We start from the raw sequence: 23,207 nt of genomic DNA on the forward strand, positions 1-23,207 counted from the left end.
CAGAAGAAAGTATGGTGGTGCCTCAAAAAATTAAGTCTAGAACTACCACATGACCCAGCAATCTCTCTACTGGGTATCTACCCCCAAAACTCGAAAGCATCGTAAAGACACATGCACCCCCATGTTCATCGCAGCATTGTTCACAGTGGCCAAGATATGGAAATAACTGAAATGCCCTTCCATAGAGGATTAGATAAAGAAGATGTGGTACATATATATTAATATAATACAATGGAATACTATTCAGCCATAAGAAATGATGACATAGTATCATTTATAACAACATAGATGGGCCTTGATAACATTATACTGAGTGAAATAAGTAAATCATAAAAAAGCTAAGAACTGTATGATTCCAAACATAGGTGGGACACAAAACTGAGATTCTAGGACATAGATAAGAGTGCAGTGATTACCAGGGGGAAGGGAAGGGAGGAGAAGGAAGGGGTGACAGAAGGGCAAGGGGCATAAAGAGAAACAAATATAAGGTGATGGATAATGATTTGACTCTGGATAATGGGTATACAACATTATCGACTGTCCAAATGATGTGGATATGTTTTCTCTAAATCTATGTGCTCTAGTTGACCAATGTCACCCTGTTAAATCTAACTGTCTAAATAAAAATAAGTAAATCTTTAAAAAACTACACAAACTTGGTGTTTATGTTGTAAATATGTAAATATTAGATTGCCTAAGAGAGATATGAGCAAATGAATCTGTGACTGAGAGGACAGTAAACAGCTTGAATATTCAATAAAAGGCAGCATTTTATCCAGAATCTATCACAACCATTTCCCATATATCTACAGGTCCTTTAAATTTGAGTCTACCAGGCAGGGTAGCCAAGTGCACATTGAAAATTTAATTACATTTAGGGAAAAATCAATAAATACTGTTTCCCTTCTAGACTTCTTCTCTGATTCCCAAATCCATATATCTGAAAGCCCACTTAAATTTCCACCTGCATTTCTCACAGGCTTCTCAAATTTAATTATCTTGAATCCTTGATTTTCCCTCCAAGATCCATTCCTCCCCAAGTTTCTCCCACCTCATTCACGGAAACCATTATTTACCCAGCTGCTGGAGTCAAAAACCAGGGCGTGCCCTGGCCGGTTGGCTCAGTGATAGAGCATCGGCCTGGTGTGCAGGAGTCCCGGGTTCGATCCCCGGCCAGGGCACACAGGAGAGGCGCCCATCTGCTTCTCCACCTCTCCCCCTCTCCTTCCTCTCTGTCTCTCTCTTCCCCTCCCGCAGCGAGGCTCCATTGGAGCAAAGATGGCCCCGGCGCTGGGGATGGCTCTGTGGCCTCTGCCTCAGGCGCCGGAATGGCTCTGGACGACTCCCCAGAGGAGCAAAGCATCGGCCCCTGGTGGGCATGCCAGGTGGATCCCGGTCAGGCGCATGCGGGAGTCTGTCTGACTGCCTCCCTGTTTCCAGCTTCGGAAAAATGAAGAAAAAACAACAAAAAAAAAAACTAGGGCGTGACTGTCAGGATAGAAGAACTAGAGCAGGACTTAGCCTCCCACCAAAAACAACCAGAAAACTGGACAGAATTCATTAAATAACTGTTTCTAGACGTTGAACAACTCCAAACGTTGGGCTGTGATGTGCAGACAGAAGAAACAAAGGAGCCAAGCCCTTCACACCTGCGGGGACTTCCGGTAAGCCCACCACAGGCCACCCTGGGTCTGCGGGGCTTGGTGACCTTGTCCCACGGGGACTGACCCGCACAGGTGTAAGCCCCTCGGTCTCAGCTTCCTCCCATGAGCCCTGCAGGGAATGGCAGCTCCAGGTTCAACCGACACGGTGCGCCGGCTGGGTCCAAGGGCCTAGGGTTTGGCTGCCAACTTGATATTAAATATAGCTCCTATTTCGGGAGATGCTTAAGTGGGAAGCAGGGAGCTGGACACGTTACTTACGGTGACTTCGCAGCCCAAACCCAAGTCCGGATCCTGCACTGGCGCAGACCAGCGCCTGTCAAGATGGAGGCCGGTTGAACGAAGCACCTGAGTGGGTGGGAGTGGGCGTGGCCTCGATGCTCCCTCAGGTTCTGGGAGAATGAATTTAGAGCACACCGCACCTTTAGCTTGGAGCAGCACATTTGAATTGCTCCTTCTAGGGCATGCTCTCTGCTTTGTTCTGTTTGGATTCTTATAAAAATAATTTATGTAAACTTAGTTCTTGTTAATCATTCGGTCAGGTATTAACTATTTTTAATTTTTATTTATTTTTTACAGAGACAGAGAGTGAGTCAGAGAGAGGGACAGACAGGAACGGAGAGAGATGAGAGGCATCAATCATTAGTTTTTCATTGCGCGTTGCAACACCTTAGTTGTTCATTGATTGCTTTCTCATATGTGCCTTGACCGCGGGCCTTCAGCAGACTGAGTAACCCCTTGCTCGAGCCAGCGACCTTGGGTTCAAGCTAGTGGGCTTTTGCTCAAACCAGATGATCCCGCGCTCAAGCTGGCGACCTCGGGGTCTCGAACCTGGGTCCTCTGCATCCCAGTCCTACGCTCTATCCACTGCGCCACTGGCTGGTCAGGCTTAACTATTTTTAGTAGCTTGGTTATTCATAGATTGCCTCTCTTTTTTTTTTTTTCCTTGTTATTGCCTCTCATTTTTTATTTTCCTCGTTATTTTTTCCCTGACTGGCTTCAGACAATGGGCCTGTTTTAGCTTTACTTAATCTTTGTTTCCTCTGGCTATCTCTCAAGCTCTGACCTCAGTTCTGAGCTCTAAACCCCTAGATCCAGGAGCCTAGGTCCTTAACAGATGACTGAGAGCAGACAGAACATGGAAGGGTGTGCTGGGAAGATTCTAGGATGGCACCTTGATTTCAGCCTAATAAGACCCTGAAGAGAAAATCCAGCCCTGGTTGCTTACAGCTCTGAAGTACAGAACCTGTGAAATAATTTGTGTCATTTTAAGCCACCATGTTTGTGGTAATTTGTTAGGTAGCAATAGAAAACTAACACATAGGGGATAGATATGTTCAGCACCATTATGAGATTAGATAATCAGCAACTGTCTGTGAGCAGAGACTTTCAGAGTTCTCTTGCCTCCATTACTCTGCAGACATTAAAAGGCATGGAAATACGGTGTTATGCTTAACCTAGGCAAAAAGAATGTTCCATCATCTAAGTAGATGTCAGTATCCCAGCAGTTAAGAGTCATTCTTTAATGCTTAAATTGAGGGTTGCAAAGTTCACAGGACAGTAAATGCTTCTGTTCTAACATCCAACTAATCACACAACTCTAAAACTGTAGAGGGGCTGACTGCCTCCCCATTTCCAACTTCAGGGAAAAAAAAAAAAAAAAAAAAAAATATATATATATATATATATATATATATAAAAATATGTAGAGGGGCAATCAGCTAACAAGTCCTCAAGCCTAATCAGACTAACCAGTTTACCCTTTCAATCCCAAAGTGAGGAGGTTGTCTTTGGGTTCTCATCACTTCTGTACCAGCATATAACGTTGCTTACACATAAGCAGTCCAATTGTACTTGTCCTTTCAGTAACTGCATGGAGGATCTCCTGTGCCTTTGTATTTTTTCTTTTCACAAAATAATACTGGGGCCATCAATCTTAATACATGACCCCTTGATCTAAAAGCCATAACCACATAGCATTAGAAGAGTCGTCAGCTCATTTAATCACCTCATTCACCTGAAGGGGGAGCTGGGGAGTGTGATGGTTAACTTTATATGACAACTTGATTGATCCATGGGATGCCCAGTATCTGATTAAACACAATTTCTGGGTGTGTCTATAGGGTGTTTCCAGAAAAGATTCACACTTGAATTGGTAGACTCAGTCAAGTAGATGGCCCTCCCCATGCAGTTGAGCATCATCTAATTAGTTGCCTACAAAGAAGAAAAAGGTGGAAGAAGGTTGCTCTCTGCCTGACTGTTGATCTGGGGCTGTGATCTTCTGCCCTTGGTGCTCCTGGTTCTCAGACATCAGAATTCGACTGAAATCTATACCATTGGCTCTCTGGCTATCAGACTTTTGAGCTGCACCACTAGCTCTTCTGGGTCTCCAACCTGCAGGCACAGATCATAGGACTTTTCAGGCTCAACTGCTTCAGCCAATACCTTATAAAATACAAACATTTTGGCCCATTTCTCTTAATTTATATTTAAAATAAATGTGTTAAGAAAGAATACACATTAAAGTATATAGAGGTAAAAGAGCATTTTATCTGCACTTAATCTCAAATGGTTCAAGAATATATTGTTTTATATATTTTCTTAAGTTTTCTATGTTTGAGATTATTTCAAAATTTAAAAAAAAAACATGAAATAAAGGAAAAGAGGAAAGGAAGAAACAAAGGCATATACTCATACTGGAGTATTTTAATCTCCTTTTATTGAAGGAAATAAAACTTGTGCTGCAGAGGCAGTGATACCTCAGAGCACGACAAGGTAGCCAATGGGGCTGACATGACAAGCCACAATGCTGGCCAGGAGTCCAACCAGAGTGGAAGGACCAAAACCACAAAGATAGCAGGAGGTAGCAAACATCCCAAAAACCCAGAACAAGCACTTGCATTTGCAGAGAGCTTGGCCATGCACTGTAAAAACAGGGTCCCCTCATAGCTGGCAGAGTATCATCTCAAGCCTCCAAATCCATCCAAAACTAACATGTAGTCTCAGATTTGGAGATCCTTCCCTTTAACCCAAAGATTCGAGCCATCAGAAGATCTCCATTAATCTTTCAGCTCCTTATCCCAAATGGAAAGAGACTGAGTTCTTAAAATATCACGTAAGTATAGCTGGACAGGTGACGTCCAGCCTTGTTCTAAAAGCAGCTAAATTCTTTTTCCTGACTTCTCATGCTGCTCTCACCCAGCATATGCCCTAGGAAACTTAATATTCTAAACAAGGACAGAATGGGAACAGCAGCCTAGGGGATGTAGGGAGTCAGAAGCTGCTACATAGCCAAGACCATTTCACAAGAAATAGCATGGGGAACACTACTGGGTCAAGATCCTCCCAAACAGCTGCTAGGAACACACACAAAGAAAAACATGGTAGCTGTCTCTCCCACATCAGGATCAGCTGTGTCCAGGAAGTTGAGCTATTTCATGTCCCTGATAGGTTATCAACCACCATGGCATTACTCAAGCTGTTGCAATTTTCAAGTACAATAAGGTGCCTGGACAGTTAAGTCACAGAAAAATCAAGCCCTAAAGAAACCTCAACCAATTACAAATTGATAATGTTATAAAGCCAAAAATTTATACAGTCAAAAACTGATTGGCTGGGGGCTTGAGGGAGGCGGTATATGGAGAAGATTTTGGTATGTAGAAACAGGAGTCCAAGGGTTTATTCATACAGGCCCTGATCATAAACCATCCTCACATCCACAAATTGAGAGGGAATTCCTTATTTAGTTGACCATCATCTGATTAGTCAGTTGCAGTTCTTTTCAAAGCTGGACACATAGTTTTCAAGGATCAAAGTCTTGAGAGCACTAGACCAGGAAATGGGAGGATCAAGGCAAAGAAGAGAGAGCATCAGGGGTAGGCATTTCTGTAAAGAGCATTAATTTCACAGAAGGCTTGGCACAATGAGGCTGGGGTGAGCGTGGTTTTAGTGATTGTTCTTGGTTGCCTCCTTCGCTGCAGCGATCAGTGGAGTGAGGCTGGAGAGGGGCTTGGCAATCTTCAGGAACTGATGCTAGAAAAGAGAAAAAAGAGCAAAAGTCATATGACTATTTACCATTCTTCCTCAGCAACCATTACAAGAAGTTAAGGGCACCCATGTTTGCACAAGATGCTACAAAGAAAACTTTAGATCATGCTCAAATTGAAGGACATCTTTAAAAGATAACAAACCATTTTAGAAAACTGTTTGGCAATATCTACCTTCAACTAAACACAATCTATCCTATATCCCAGCAATTCCACTACTAGGTATATTCCCAAGATAAAGGAATTTGGTATCCACCAAAAGACATGCAGGAATGTTCACAGCAGCTTTACTTATAATAGTCGTAACTAAAAAGAACCCCAATGTCCAAGGGAATGAAAGAATGAATAATGTTATATTCATAAAATACTATACAGATAATTACAGATATAAAATATAATAAATAATTGATACACTGACAATAAGATGAAACCCACAAACATTATGTTGAGTGAAACCAGCCAGATACAAGAGAGTTTATATCATATTAGGTAAGACTAACGTATAGTAATCATTAGAATAATAATTTCCTCTGGCGGAAGGTGTTGACTAATCATGACTCAATGGTACATTGTAATACTGCATTTCAGGAGCATTGATCTCATAATTTGTTATACTATCCTTAAGTCCAGAAGGGCTAATTAATCCAGTATGGTCAATAGCTTGGTCCTTTCCCAAATCACTTTTACTGGGCTGTACTTTGTGCTACATCCACCACTGTTAAAGAAGACCATTTTGGAGAAAACACCACTTGAAAACTGCATCTACATTTTCAGTAAAACTGTTATAAAAACTTTGTTTTTTAACTGAGAGAGAGAGTGAGAGAGAGAGGAACAGAAGGGGACAGACAGGAAGAGAGAAAGGAGAAGCATCAACTCATAGTTGCAGCACTTTACTTGTTCACTGATTGCTTCTCATACGTGCGTTGACCAGGGGGCTCCAGCTGAGCCAGCGACCCCTCACTGAAGCCAGCGACCTCAGGCTCAAGCTAGCGACCATGGGGTCATGTCTATGATCCTCGGGTTTTGAACCTCGGTCCTCAGCATCCCAGGCCAACATTCTACCCACTGTGCCACTGCCTAGTCAGGCTGACAAACAATTCTTTATGTAACTCAAAGCCTCTTACCTGAAAACAATTTTCTTACATATAGTACTAAAAAAACTTGCGTCTTGAGGATGGGGGATGTTTCTTCCATTTGATAAGAAAAATTTCCTTTCCTATCCTGACTACCAGAAAACTGAGAACCAAATTTGATAATTAAACAAAACTATTTAACTCAAATTATTTGCATATTTCATTTTTTCGCCATCCTTATAAGTCCCTTCTTAATCATGTTCTATATGTGTATAGACACACATATTGACATATATACACATTCTTTGCTAGAAGTTGCTTCAGCTTTCTCTTGTATAGAGATAGGCCATAAAGAGGTGCTGAGAAGAAGAGGTGGTTATGAAAGGAATGAAGATCTGGCTAAATCATGCAGCTATTAATTCCAACATAACATCCTATGTACTTCTGTCCACATATGTGTTCACACAGGAGAAATAAATGTGAAGCTTTCCTTATTTAAGATTCTGAAAGTCATGGTTTTGAGTATTTACAATGTACAGTAAGAAGTTAAAGAGCCGATGTCCTCAGATCACGTTTCTACAACCCTCTGAGTTGAAATAGCAGCATGATCAAATACCCATCCAGTAGGCTTCAGTTTCCTTCTCTATGTAAGGAACAAAATAGACTGGAGAAACCCTAAGGCCCTTCCAGTTTTACACTCTTTAAGCCAAAAGAGCAGTGGCCAAGAGCAAACAAATTTGAGAGCCTAATAAACAAACATAGGTTGAAATCCTGGATTCACCGCTTATCGGCTATGTAATCATAGAAAAGTTACAAAACACTTGAACCCTCAGTTTTCTCACATGTAAAAATCGTAGTAACAAAACCTATGGCTCTCAGGGTTATTATAAAGTACAGATGAAAAATATAAAGTGCTTAGTGTCTAGAGTGTGGTAAAGATTAGATTTAATGCCTTTATTATTAATTATATTATATTATTATATCAGAAAGAAAACTCTAGAGGGCACTAATCTCTCAATAACTACAATTTAGTGCCTAATTTAACAATAGCTTCACCAATCATAGGCTTAAAATAGTATTTGCACATTTCCCAATGCTTAGGGTTTCCAGGACCTCATATGAAGGGATCCTATTTGTACTGCCTGTTACAAGGGGCTCTTAGTCCTGAAGATTCTAGAGACTATTGTATTACACTTGGCAAAATTCAGATCTCATACCAAATAGACCAGTGCTTTGTAACCAGTAACTCCAATTACAAAGAAATGCTAACTATGTTCCAGAGGCTAACATTTCAATGAAGGTAAATGCTTTAAGCAATTCCATTCAATATAACTTTTTTTTTCTGAATACGTTGTGAATTAGGTCATAAGTGTAAGAGGAGACCCCGAGAGTAATAAAATGGAGGTTATAAGCTAGTAGGAAAAACAGAGATGTTCATAACTAACTTTAATGCAGGGTATTGGAGTAGGTCTGCTCTGCCTGCCCTCCTCAGTTGCTCTTGATTCTCATAATACAAAAATAACGTGTGTGCCTACAGATTAATCAGTCATAAAGTTGCAAGTGATACTTATATTAAATCACCACAGGCGCTGTAGCAAAATACACTAGTAATAAGAAATTGTGCCTGAAACATAAATGTTAAATATAAATAATGTGGCCTGCTAAAGGTAGTTTATGCAACCACGTGAAATGATTATGCTGCATACTTAGAATTACACAGGTGGTAGTACAGACTTGGTAAACCCGACTGTAGGCTTCCCCAAGCCTGGTCAATGTCACTGCCACCATCCGAAAGGGTTTTGAATAAGAAGCTGAAAGAATTAAAAAGCTTCACTCTATCCCCTACGCTATGTCCTCTGATATCCTTTTACTGAAAATGTATCTTTTGAGTTTATCTCCCAGTAAAATATAACTTTTATAATATTTGCACATCAGAGAACTTCTTCTGCCTCAAGACTCAAACTCTGCTAGACTAAATCAGGCAGAACAAAACAAGTGCTAAAGAAAGAGACAGGCAAAGTTCAACAAGAGCTCGGAAAGCAGATCTTTAAGCAGAGCTTGGTGGAATGCAAAGTTTTAATAGGCTGAAGAAGAGCCTAAGGGAGTAACAGGAGCAAAGGCCCAGGATGAAGATGGTTAGGGAGCTCGGAATATAGGTTGAGTATGGAAAGTGGTTGGAAAGAAGAATGACCTATAATAACCTGTACCACACAGACAAAAATGAAGCAAATGAGGCTTGGTTTAGCGATTCCAAGAATCAGGTGCTTCCCTGCAGAGGGACAGTTACCTGTAACAGCTCTTTAGCTGAACCTCTCTTCTCCACATCCATCTCAAGACAGCGGTTCAGAAAGTCTCGGAAGATAGCTGACAGCTTCTCTGGGTTCTGAAGCTCTGGGGTCCCATTGGTGGCAATGAGGTACAAGGCCTGGTGACACAAATGGAGAATCACCTTAGGTTCGAACTGAGGTTCTCTCTTGGCCCCAGACATGCCTCAAGGACACAAAGAGGCAGCTTGGGTATACTGGGAAGAATGTGACCTAAGGACCAGGTTTAACAGTTGAAAGTCATGTGACCACATGCAAGCCAGTGAAGTTCCAACTTCCTCATCTGTACAACGAGGATGTTAACAGTGCTAATCCCAGCATGGCCTGTGGTGGTGCAGTGGATAAAACGTCATCCTGGAACACTGAGGTCGCCACTTCGAAACCCTGGGCTTGCCTGGGTAAGGGACATACGACAAGCGACAAACAAGCAATGAACAACTAAAGTGAAGCAGCCATACTTCTCGCTTCCCTCACCCCTCCCACTCTCTCTGTAAAACCAGTAAATAAAATCTTTCAAATAAAACAATGCTTTCCCACACATCTATAAAAATAAAACAAGATGGTATACTGGAAAGTACTTTGTAAACTTAGGAATTGTGTTACAGACCCAAAGGCTATAATTATTCTTGATTACAGATCTACAGGATTCATTATTCATTTATCCTGAGGTTACATATCTGCCCATTTGCAGGAAGAAATTACCAGTGCCTTCAGTAATAATTTCTCAGTCATCTAAGAACTGATGTCTTCTAGCAGGAAAGGAATATGAAAAGGAAATGTTCTGTAAAACAGCAACCTGTTTCACTGTTGCCTTCCTGGTCCCCTACTATGACGCATCTCTTGGGAAAGGTTAAAAAAAAGAAAAGGAGCCCTGGCCGGTTGGCTCAGCGGTAGAGCGTCGGCCTAGCATGCGGAGGACCAGGGTTCGATTCCTGGCCAGGGCACACAGGAGAGGCGCCCATTTGCTTCTCCACCCCTCCGCCGCACTTTCCTCTCTGTCTCTCTCTTCCCCTCCCGCAGCCAAGGCTCCATTGGAGCAAAGATGGCCGGGGCGCTGGGGATGGCTCTGTGGCCTCTGCCCCAGGCGCTAGAGTGGCTCTGGTCGCAATATGGCGACGCCCAGGATGGGCAGAGCATCGCCCCCTGATGGGCAGAGCGTCGCCCCATGGTGGGCGTGCCGGGTGGATCCCGGTCGGGCGCATGCGGGAGTCTGTCTGACTGTCTCTCCCCGTTTCCAGCTTCAGAAAAGTGAAAAAAAAAAAAAAAAAAAAGAAAAGGAGTAATACTAAACCTTTTTAAGCACTCAACACTTTAATGATCACAGTAAGTCTAGATAATAGGCAGGACAAGAATGATCATCCCCATTTGACAGACAAAGTCCAGAAACATCAAGAGATATGCCTGGGATCACACAGTTCATCTATGCTCATGTCCTCTGATTCATATCCAAGTCTTATGCCCATAGCACCCTACTGACCATCACTTTCAAGGCCATTCTGATGTGGGGGGAAGATGAGTGGTACGTGGATTCAGAGGGCAAAGCTGGGACCAAAAGAAGTTTCAATTTGGTACACTGAAGAACTTTCCAGTAAGAGGTATCCAGTTAAAATTAGATGGCCACCTATCTGCAACAGCATACAAGGAATTCCTGCATTGGTTAAAATAAATGATAAAATAAAACCAATCAGAATAACTCTACCATTTACCCATGACCAAAATGACCAACCTACTTGCATCTGTATTCTTATATTCTGGTTTCCCTCTATTACCATGGATAAATTGTCCTTACACAAATCCTCTTCACCTTTAGTACTTAATCTAGTTTATCTCACCTACTTAAGGGCCTCACTCCAATGTCACTTCTCTTGTACACGACCATTTTCCTTCTCTCTATTAGATCATTGCTGTCAGCTCATAAACATGCTATATCTTTTTTTTTAAACTCCAAGATATTGCTCAATTTTTCTGTCCCTTAACAGAAAAACTCCTTAAAAACAACTGCTTACACACGCCATCTCACCTTCTTATTCCACTCTTGTGAATTTACTCTAATTAGACTTTCATTCCCATAACTCTATGGATATTGGTTATCAAGGTCATCAGTAAACTCGACATTGGCAAATTTAATGTTCATTTCTCAATCTTTTTATAGGCAACTAATCAAGCACATGTAATACATCCTCCTTGAATGTTTTTCTCAGTTCTCCTATTAGGGAAGCAACTCCTTGCTTATACATTGCTAGTTTCCCCAACCTCAAACACAACAGTACCCCAGAGCTCAGTACTCAATTCTCATTCCCTAGGTAAGTAATCTCACCTATCAGCTGGCTAAGGTTTTTAAATAAGCTACCTATATACTGCCTACTAATAAATTTATATTTACAGTCCTGACCTCTCAACTTTGAACTCTGGACTCATGCCAACACTACTCACTATCTCTAGTTGGATGTCTAATAAACAGTTCAAATTAACACATTCAAAATCAACTACTTGCTCTTCAACCTTCTCAGTAAATGGCAACTCAATGTTTTCTGCAATTAAGGCCCAAAATCTTATAGTCATTGTTGATTCTTCCCTCTCTGACATCCAATTCATCTTGTCAGCTGTATGGTCAAGATATCTCCTGAGTCCAACCACTCTTCACTTCTACTCCTACCAATATAGCTCAAGCCACCACTCTTAACTGAATGATTATATCAGTATCTCAGTTTATTTTCCAGAAAAGCAGCCAAAATGATTCTTTTACAATATAAATCAGATCATGTTACACTTCAGCTCAAAATCCTCCAATGGCTTCTAATCTTTTGCAGAATAAAAGTTCACACAATAGCCACAAAATCCAGCCTGATGTGCTCCCTGCTAGTTCTGTGACCTTGGCTACCATTCTGCACCCTGCTCACTCACTTCAGGAACACTGGCCTCCTTGGTTTCCCCTGCATACAAGCATGTTCTCAAATCAACTCCTTCATACATCAAATTCCTGGAAAACTCCTGGGTTAGATTAATCTCATGGCTTCCTCCTTTACTTTCTTTGGGTTTCTTCACAAATAACTTGTAAGAGAGGACTTGCTCCTCTGCACTAAATGAAATAGTACACTTCTCCCTTTGTCCTCATTACTCTCTTGAACTCCTTATTCTGCTTTTTTTCATAGCATTTATCTTCTGTTACTATATATTGATTTTATTATCATTGGAACAGTTTCTTGCACATGATAGGAACTCAACTGTTGAATGCTATAGTAAATGAATGAGTGACTGCTGATGTTCATTTTTCTTTGAGCATTTATACTTTAAATTCAACAATGCCAGGTTTTATCCAGAAAAGAGAGATCTGGGTTGAAAGCCATAGAAAAATAGCTTGAGTCCCACTTCCCGGGACTAAAGACAACAGCCCAAACATCTTGAAACGAGACAAGCAACACTCACTCTCAGAGGGTTTTCATTGAGGTATGGGGGCTCCCCTTCAATCATTTCAATGGCCATGATGCCCAGTGACCAGATATCAACCTTGGGCCCATAGGCTTTCCTTGTAACAACCTCTGGTGCCATCCAGTATGGGGTTCCCACCATGGTGCTCCGTTTGCTCTGCTCTGGGGTGATCTGGGCACAGAATCCAAAATCAGCTAAAAAAAGAAAAGAGCAGAAGGAACGGATTTATATTTAGGGTACTCCTTCATGAGTACTGACTATATGCTTACTGAAGTGTAAAGCTCTATCTCACTCCCACCTGCTGCAATCCCTGTGTCCAAAGCTGAAGTGACACAATTGCCACCTGCATGTCCAGCTCCTAGCCTGCCCCCTGTTCAACCTTGAAGTAGGAGGAATGTAACAAATATCACCTCTGGCCAGAAGGACTAGGTGTTAAAGTCCAAGCTGTCCATCTGGCCTTCATTACTGACCCCCATTCTTTTTTCTTCTTAAAAACCATTCCCATATCCCAAAATCTGGCAACTAGGTCCTTGCTTTATTTCCTAGGCATGAGTCCCAGACTTAAACTCTAATCACCTACAGTTAGGCACGTCCCTGCTTCTATCAGTTCCTCACTCTGTACCCAGAAGAGAGACTGCTAACAGTCTTCCCATAGGCTGCCCATCCACTCGTGACACAGCCTGTTTGTCTGGACTACTGGTCCTTACACTTCTGAACACAGTTTTCTGCCTGAAGTTCATTTAGATTGCATTTCAAGTATATGTTTGTTTGTTTGTTTAATTATGAGGCCTTTGATAGGAAGGACTATGTCTTCTTACTCATCTGTTTATTCTCAGAGGGTCCAGGATATAATAGACATTTAGTATAAGTTTGTTGAATGAATAACTGACAGAAATTACACTAAACTCATTTTTGTAATTATGTATTTCATGTTTCATGTATTAGACTAAGAACTACTGAGGCAAAATAGCCTCAGTGCCCATGAGAAGACCCAGCACATAGTAGACATTCAGTAAATTTTTTTGGCTAAATGTATAATTGAATGAAAAAATAAATGACACACTATATAGTGCTGAGTAATATAAAGATCGTGCATCTCCCAGGAAATAAATAGACTCTTCAGTGAGTCCTATAGCTATTATTATATGACTGTCATCCCACAGACGACAGGGCCCCACAGGGAAGAGAAGTATTATCACTCCTACTCACTTAGCTTGACAGAGCCATCCATTCCCAACAGGATGTTGTCACTCTTGATATCTCTGTGAATGACTTGGTTGGAATGCAGAAACTCCAAAGCCTGTAGGCACTATTGAAGCAGTGTGGGCAGAGGAAGAAAGAAAAAACACATTAATATAAAAAGACTTACAGAAAATCAACTAATCCGCTCTCTTAATTCTATGATAAAAGAAGTGAGGCCCCAAGGAGTACAAAGACTTGCTCCAAATCAGTGGCACAGATAGCTCTAGATGCTAATCTTCTGTCTCATGGCTAAGCATTCTTTTAACACTCCATGCTGCCTTATACCTTTCTTATAATATACCTTGTTTATTATATTATACCTTATTATAATATACCTTATAATACCGTATATAATGGTTTTCTTTAAGAACATAAATATATTTTGGAGCTTTTTATACAGCATTAGATACTTGGCAAAGAACCTATGGCCCCCAAAAAACTACTGAGGAAGAATGAGAAGGATTTTGTAATGATAAAACTGGAAGAAAGTGACAAAGAGGAGTCATACTTGAGAAACTAGGCATCTGGAATTGATATTAGAAGCAGTGAAGTTAAGAGGATAATCTTATTTTGGTGAGGAGATAATTTATACTGTTTTGGGTAATGCTGAATTTTATATAACTATAAATATTTATAGATGAATGTCCAGTAGGCAACAGAACATATGAGTCTTAGTTCTCTACAGAGGTCTGGACTTGAATTAAATATCTATGAGTCATTTGTGAAGAGGTGCTTTTTTTTTTAAGTTACAGAAATGGTTGGAACTGGCAAATGTTATGGAAGCTAAGAGGAGAAAGAAAAGAATAATGGAGAACACCTATACTTAGCAAGCAGAATGAATAACACAGAGGCTGAACAGAGCAATGAAAGTGTCTGGTTCTGCCACAACCTGAGGGACTAAATCATTCTAAATGTATCACTTACTTTCACTGGGCTACTGTTCTCCCATTTGTAAAATATGGAGATCAGAAAAGAAAACCTCAGGTTTGCTACTAAATCTACTAGGTTAAGTCCATAACTCTAAGCTAAAATTTTAGAAGATACTACCAAATGAAAAAGAATAAAGATACAAAACAATTGGAAAATACTATTTAAATGTTCTTAAAATAATATTTCATTTCTGAAAACACAGTAATGGCTAAATTACAAACAAAACAATATCCAGAAGTGGCTATTGCCTCTAAAAGTAAGAGTTATTTTCCTTAGGAGGCTTCTGGATGTCAAAAATTATGATGAAAATGGATGATTTCAAGAAATTGGAACCCTCATGCCCTGCTGGCAGAAATATACAATGGTACAGCCACTTTGGAAAACAGTTTGGCCATTCCTCAGTAGCCAAAAACATCATAAGTGGGATCTATCCATAAGTCAGGACCATCTGTACATTATACGGGTGAATTGCATAGCATGTGAATTATATCTCAATGTTAAGCCTAGAAGTTCCACTCCTGGGCATATACCCAAGAGAAATTAAAACATACATCTAACCAATAATTTGTACATGAATGTTCACAGCATTAGTCATAATAGCCAAAAAATGGAAATGACCCAAATGTCCATCAGTTGATGAACAGATAAATAAATGTAATCTGATTTGCTATAGACTCCTATTGTCTATAATACGGATGAACCTTCAAACCACTAAGTGACAGAAGCCAGTCACAAATAAACAAATATCGTATGACTGCATTTATATGAAATGTCCAAAAGAAGCAAATCTATAGACAGAAAAAAGATTAGTGGTTGCATAAGGCTGAGAGGGTCAGGAAGTGGGGTGAGTGGAAAGTGACTGTTAATGGGTTTGGAGTTTCTTTTGGGGCTGATAAAATTTATTATGGTGATGGCTGTACAACTCAATATACTAAAAACAATAAAATTATATATTTTAAGTGAGTGAATCAAAATTCAAAATTTAAGGTATGGTTTCCACTGAATGCATATTGCTTCATAAAGTCAAAAACATCATAAGTGGGATCCATCCATAAGTCAGGGACCATCTGTACATTATATGTGTGAATTATATAGCATATGAGTTATATCTCAATAAAGCTATTCTTAAAAAGGGGGATAATCTCTATAAGAATTCAAGAATAACAGTAATGCCACCTATTTATGTAACATTTAAAAATTCTTGCAAGTTTGTTTTTGATCCATACAGCACCCCTAAGATATATACAGTGTGAATTTTAATGTTAAAGATAAATAATCTGAGGCAAACTGATTTGCTCAAGTACACATGCATATATTTTAAACCAGTGGAAGTGGGTTCCTGGGGTGAGTGAAAATCATCTTAGTTATTATGATGGTTAATGGTTTCCGAAGGGCCACAGTACATAAACAGATATACAATATAGTATATCTATAGTATTAAAATTTCAAGGAGCCAATGTAATTAGAAAAGAAGTCCTCAAACGCTCTTTAGGGTTAGGGGAGAAATATTTTTTTTTAAAAAAAGCTGAGAAACACTGCATTAGTGGTAGATAGAAGAAGTCAGACTGTCTAAGAATCCCAAGGCTATGTTAATTCTATTAACCTATTGGGCTTGTTCTAGATTGCAGGGTTTTTAATGCAAAGGTGATCATATTTTCTAGTGATCAGTATTGATTTCACATGATTTTATGTTTCCTAATATTGACTGAATAAATACCTACATAAATTTCATCTGCATACCTCCAGATGGTACATCATCAAACCCCAATCAGACTTAGACTCATCCCCATAAAACTTGGAACCTAATATAATCTTCTACTCTCTCTTTCCCCAATTCCCAAATTTCTCTCTGGGTTATTGAAAAGTTCCAGTCTCATATCAGCAAAACACCCAATATCCTCAACTTCTCTGAATATTCCCTTCATCTTGCTCTAATGAAAATGCGGCTATCCCCTGAGTGCTGCTTACAGAGCTCCTGTGGAGGGTTTTATTCCCCTTCTTACACAGCATGTTATAGACCTCAGACATTTAATAGCAATGAGGAGAAAGGAGAATACCTATTTAAGCTTTGCTTTCTATTTCTTTTGCCTGGAAATATTTTACAACAGATTTTAGCTTGGCTTGCTTTTTCATGTTATTCAGATTTTTATTCAAATCTATGCAAAGCCTTCTCTGATGACTGTCTGAAATAGTACTTCCTCTGTCACCACCTTCTTCCTCTGCTTCATAGGAACTTCAGAGCACATGAAGAAAGTAGGAAAGCAAAATAAAAATATGATTTAAAAATCAGGCTGGCTTTAGCTCAGCAGTGCCTTTGAGTCAAGTCTGCTTGCTAAAAATAAATATTTATATAAAAGAGATAAAGAAAAATATTACAAAGTGTCAATAGCAGTTGTTTTTAAGGGCTGAAATTGTGAGTGACTTTATATATATTTTGGCACTTACTAATTTTTCTACAATGAATTTGTAATTTTATAATCAGAATAAGAAAAAAAATAATGGCAATAGAAATTTCAAAACAGGTATAATAAAAAAATGACGGGAGAGTCTAACTTCCCATCTAATTTCTCCCACCTGCACAGTGCCCAGGCTGAGATCTCTTCAAGTGTAGAACTTTGACAGACATGGATATGGCAGCCACATTCTGGTCTAGGCTGGTTTTGCCACTGTCCTTACCTCACGGCAAACAGCTGCAATCTGGCCTTCATCCATGCAGGTTTCTGTCACCACATCTGTCAAAGAGCCTCCAGCCAAGTATTCCATGACAACCCACAGCTCATCTCCCACGAGGTAACTGTAGGGGTACAGATAAAGGATAAGAAGGAACAGAGTACATAGCATTGGATTTCGAAGACTGAGCAAATACACAGAGAAAACTTGCATTTCCATCAGATCTGGAAGAGTCTAGGGTTCTGTTCTCTGGGGCAAAGCAGAATCTGGAGGACAGAATCACTAACTTGATATCTCTTAAGAATTCACTTGAACAAAACAAAGTGGACTATTCTGTGAAGCCATAAAGGGCAGAACTAAAGATCACTAGGTTGAAGATATGAAATATAAAATTATATTTCATCACAACACAAAGTAATGCCTCCTAAAATTAGACATGATTCCCATACCTCTAGAAACACCAAAGTAGAGAGCATCTAACCATTTTACAAAGATAGAATTCTGAGTCCATGTTACCAATATTACAGAAAGTTACTAAACTTCCTTGAGAGTTCTACTAGTTCTGAGACCCATGAGACTAAGTACTAGGTCTTGTTCAAGACTCTATCCCCAGAGTACAGCACAGTAAATGCCAATATTTACTGAATTAATCAATGAGTAAAATAAAAGAATTGTAAATATTAGAAGAAATAATGGCTATAAAACCTAAGTGTTATACACATAGTCATTATGCTGACAATGATCTTCATTTTGAGTATCTCTGATTCCAAGAATGGAATGAATCCAGCAAGAGCTGCAGAGCCAAAGCCTCTCTGGTAAGCCACGGGCTGCCAGTTAGTACTATATCCCTAAAGAGATTGTAAGTTTGATACGAGTTTCACTGACAGACTAGGTCAATCAGTCCTCTTATGTGGTAAATAAAAAAATAATTTAACCTGTCTGGTTAGTCTTCTTTGCTGTAGAATAAGACAAATAAAAACAAGTAGAGCCCAGAGCTATAGAGTGTTATAGTTTCAGACAAAGAAACTAGATTGGATATAATTAACCGTCTTGTAGTTTTTTAATTTCCTTAAAGAATAAATATGACAGGCCCTGGCCATTTGGCTCGCGGTAGAGCATCAACCTGGCATGTGGAAGTGTCGGGTTCAATTCCCAAGCAGGGCACACAGGAGAGGCAACCATTTTCTTCTTCCCCCTCCCCCTTCTCTCTTTCTCACTCTCTCTCTTCTCCTCCCACAGCCATGGCTCGACTGATTCGAGCACGTTGGCCCAGGGAGCCCTGGCCTCAGGTACTAAAAATAGCTCTGCTGCAAGCAGCCCCAGATGGGCAGACTATCAGCCCCAGACAGGGGTTGCCAGTGGATCCAAGTCAGGGTGCATATGGGAGTCTGTTTCTGCATCTCCCCTACTCTCATGAAAAAAAAACAACAAATAAATATGATAAATTAAATCTTTCATCAACAATCTCTTTTGAGAGAGAAGACTAGCGGGATTTGGACCAAAAGAGAATTCGGGTCTGGTAAAAATTCCTCCACTGACATGAACCTATTCCTTCCTGACAAGATTTTTTTTTAAATGCATTATTTCTGGTCTCTCACCCAGCACATCGAAAAGACATCTATCAACTTGGACCAACTAGGGAGACAAATATTAGGGTCCAAGAGACACTTAACAGAGCAGAGCCCATTTACCTGGTCACAGATCTAAAACAATGCCAGTCCAGATTTAAGCTGTGCTGAATACTGTGTAGCTACACACTGTGCTAAGGTACCTTCAAAATTCCCATCTTTAGATAAAGCCTCAGAACATCACATATTTGAAGAAGAACAAATATGGATGAAATTCTCTTCTGGGACAACTCATAAAAACCACAGATTCTTAATGGCAATACCTTCACTGAATGCTCAGGTTAAACCACCCACTTCTGTCCTCCCACAGAAGCTGCTCCTCTTTTCTTCAGCAGACTAGGAGCTATTTGAGGGCAGAGTCTGAGCTTGTGTACTTCTGATTCCACAGTTTAAGTCTCTTGATACCCTAGCAAAGGCAGTATCAATAAATTTATAAATCTTCTAATTCCATTACCAGAATACATATCCCTTCAATAAGATGGTCATGCATTTTACTGTTTAGTTACCTCCAGTGATGAGGAACTCACTATTTTATGGGATAGGCCACACCCTTATTGGACAGCTTCTTAAAGCCTTTGATAGTTTGTCCAAGCTATATTCTCTGTATAAAAAGTTCTTAAGAGAGAAGGTAATAACTTCCATAGGATTCTTCAGAGCTGGTCCTAACCCACATCATAAACAACCTCCCCCTTAAAGGAGAAGGCTTTATTCTCTACAGCTATCAACATCATGTGCTGGGAAGGTCAAAGTACAACTCCTTTCCTCTTTAAAGACACTGAAGCTCACCCATGTCTAGGACACAGAACAAGAAATCTGGCAGAAATGAAATGTAGTTGGCAATACAATATAAATAGTAAAGAAATTAAAGTCCAACGCTTACTTAGTCCAACATCACCTCAACCTGTGTTGTCTCTGAATCTCAGGCAAGAAGCTAATTTTCTTTTCTCAAATATGGAAGAAAAAAACAGGATATGATAGAAAGGGCACCAATGTTAGTGCTAGGAATATTCAAATCCAAAACCCCCATTTGCTACTTACTGGCCTACTGTTCCTGAACTAGTTATTAACTTCTATAAACCTCAGTTTCTTAGATAATAAACCCTACCTCACAAGTAAAGCATAATGCAAATGCTCGTAACAAGTACTGTTATTATAATGAAGAACAGAATTCCAATGAGCTAGAATAAAAGGCTGAAAAAATCAAAATGTGATTTAATGACAGCTAAAAAGTTCTACGTTACCAGTTTAAGGTAAGCTCATGTAAAAAAAAAAGAGGTTCAGCGATTTTAATTGACTACAGATTTACTAAGGATCAACAAAAACACAGGCCTCCTAAAGAAACAAAATAATGAATGGAATCATTAGGTTGTATGAGTGTCACATTTTACGAGAATGCAGACAGACTAGAAGTTATTCAGGAGGGTGAACATGCTGAGGAAAGATCTGTGATGCAGAATGATTTAAAGGCCTTCCCTAAGGCAGAACAAACAAATGACCAGCTGTTAGGAGATACAGGGCGGTAGGGTTCAGTCTAATCCAGAAAGATTGTGCAGCAATCAGAGGTGTGTGCAGGGTATGCAGGGTCAGAGGCATAGAGAGAGCTAAGCATCACAGAAGATTCTTAAATGGAGGCAGTTCTGAGTGCTGGTATTGCCTTCTCCTTTAACAGCTCCACCACAGTCCCAAAGGCCCTATCTCTCTGACAGGACCTCTCCATACCTGTCCAAGTAGTTCACAATATTTGGGTTCTTATTTTCCCTCATGACCAGGATCTCATTAATAATCAGCTCTTTCTTCGGCTGCTGCTGAAGGTTCATCTGCTTAATGGCCACCTGAAATCAGAGTACATTCAACATGCAATTAGAGTCACTCAACATTTATGGAGTACCTACCAAGTACCAGATCTTAAACACTAAGCAAGTATGATATGGTCTTATCATTGAAGAATTCACAATTTGTTAAACCACATACATATATAAGAGCAAATCACCTTTGATAAAGGAGCCAAAAACATACAATGGAGAAAGGAAAGCTTCTTCAATAAATGGTGCTGGGAAAACTGGAAAGCCACATGCAAAAGAATGAAACTTTACAACAGTTTGTCCCCTTGCACAAAAATTAATTCAAAATGGATCAAAGACCTAAATATAAGACCTGAAATAATAAATTACATAGAAGAAAACATAGTTACTAAATTCATGGACCTTGGCCATAGAGAACATTTTATGAGGGGGGGGACATAAAGAGGGACAAATATAAGGTGGCAGAGGATGATTTGACTTTGGGTGATGGGTATAGGACATAATTGACTGTCCAAATGATGTGGAGATGTTTGCCCAAAATCTATGTACTCTAGTTGACCAATGTCACCCTGTTAAATTTAATAGTTTAAATAAAAATTTTTAAAAAAATAATAAAGTACTAAAGTACTTATCAAATCACTGAATTCTCTCTTTTCCTCTTCATTTCTGAACATTTGTTGAGTACCCACTGTGTGTTAGGCTGTGTGCTTGGCATCAGGGATACAGAGCTTCCAATGAATTCTCAAGTTTCTAGCTATACACATCCTAACTAACCATCATGAAGTGGGGGTTTTCTGGGGATAAATTCCCTCAGCTTCTGTATGTCTATAAATGTTTTTATTTCCCCTTCATATTTGAAAGATAGCTTTGATGGATATAGTATTCTTGGCTGGTAGTTCCTCTCTTTCAGTACTTTAAATGTTGGAGTCCATTCTCTCTGGCTCGTCGAGTTTCAGCTGAGAAATCTGATGATAGCTTAATGGGTCTTCCTTTATACGTTATATTCTTCTTTTCCCTAGCTACCTTGAGGACTTTTTCTTTGTCACTGATTTGTGATAATTTCATTATGATGTGCCTTAAAGTAGGTCTGTTTGGGTTGAGGTAACTCAGTGTTCTGGTTGCTTCTTGGATTCAAGGCTCTCTTTCCACAGGCTTGGGAAGTTCTTGATTATTTGTTTGAATATGTTCTCCATCCCCTTCCTCCTCTCTTCTTTTTCTGACATACCCATTATTCTTATACAGTGGTACCTTGAGATACGAACAGACTAACATACTAATTTTTAAGATACGAGCTGCGACTCGGTTCATATTTTTGTTCGAGATCCGAGAAAAATTCCAAGATACGAGTCATGATTAGGGAAGCTGCCGCTAGTTGGTGCGTTGGAGCACAGGTCCAGTATCGGCAATTTGATATACGAGTTGACTGACTTATGAACTCGGTTACAGAACAAATTAAATTCGTATTTCAAGGTACCACTGTATTGCTCTTTCTGATGAAGTCAGACAATTCTTGTAGGGCTTTCTCATTTTTTTAATTCGTGAGTCTCTCTTCTTCTCTCTGTAGTATCTCTAGTTGCCTGTCTTCAATGTCACTAATTCTCTCCTCTATCTGGCCTGTTCTATTAGCTAAGCTTGTTCACTCATTTTTCAGTTCACATATTGAGTTTTTCATCTCTGTTTAATTCAAGAACATAAATACCTAACAGAACAACTAAATTAGTCTTTCCAGAAGCAACAAGAAGTATAAAGGATAAATAATTCAAATTTTTATGGATAAAACCTTGACTCTATTATTTCTTCAAGTCAAGTATGGACAGTCTTCTACAGAGATCCAGTTCAACAAGAAGAATAGAAATAAATTTTAAATCCTTTGACCACTTCTATTCCCTACAACAAGTGAGAAAAAATTACTTTGGAGTAGGATCTCCTATCAGGTTTGGCTTCTAATCTGCCTGCAGGTTTCTAGTAACAGTTGATAGTTGATGGTCAGCTTTTTCTAATGTCTAAAGGGAAACACATTGATCTAAAGACACATAAGAATAATAAGCCCTTATAACACATGTTAAGATTTTGAAGCCAAAGGAATGCCATTGGAGTTCCCCAGGCCATCTTGAAGGATAGAACAGTATTTATGAACCTCACAGAAGTCACTGCCAGCAGCAAAAAGGAAGAAGAGAGGCAGGCAGAGGAGAACATAAAGACTGTGGCAGGACATCAGGGCTACTTTTTAATACCTACTGACTATGGCCTAGGCTACATGCCCTTCACTTAATCAGATCCCTCCTATTCAAGCCAGCAGATAGCTCTCCTATAACAGAAAAGAACTGAACTGGAACTCTGAGAACTGAAGTTGTAGGACTGAGTTGCCACTTACTGATCTTCATCAATCACAAGCTCTCTAA

The 23,207-nt window shown here is 39.7% G+C and overlaps 1 protein-coding gene across 4 annotated transcripts in view; it reads right to left on the minus strand.

The window, feature by feature from the left end:
* Positions 1-4,358: 4,358 nt before the first annotated feature.
* The window catches only part of PAK1 (p21 (RAC1) activated kinase 1), a 162,547-nt gene continuing 143,698 nt past the window's right edge, over positions 4,359-23,207 (minus strand). For all 4 annotated transcript variants that reach the window (XM_066369329.1, XM_066369347.1, XM_066369323.1 and 1 more), the window contains exons 10-15: positions 20,723-20,835; positions 17,382-17,499; positions 13,743-13,842; positions 12,531-12,727; positions 9,068-9,205; positions 4,359-5,693 (exon numbers count right to left, since the gene is read on the minus strand). In XM_066369329.1, the coding sequence (XP_066225426.1) occupies positions 5,607-5,693; positions 9,068-9,205; positions 12,531-12,727; positions 13,743-13,842; positions 17,382-17,499; positions 20,723-20,835 (753 nt within the window). In that variant the 3' untranslated portion in view covers positions 4,359-5,606. The remainder of the gene's footprint in view (positions 5,694-9,067; positions 9,206-12,530; positions 12,728-13,742; positions 13,843-17,381; positions 17,500-20,722; positions 20,836-23,207) is intronic.

Source organism: Saccopteryx leptura, chromosome 1, assembly GCF_036850995.1.
Source record: "Saccopteryx leptura isolate mSacLep1 chromosome 1, mSacLep1_pri_phased_curated, whole genome shotgun sequence".
NCBI classification, from domain to species: Eukaryota; Metazoa; Chordata; class Mammalia; order Chiroptera; family Emballonuridae; genus Saccopteryx; species Saccopteryx leptura.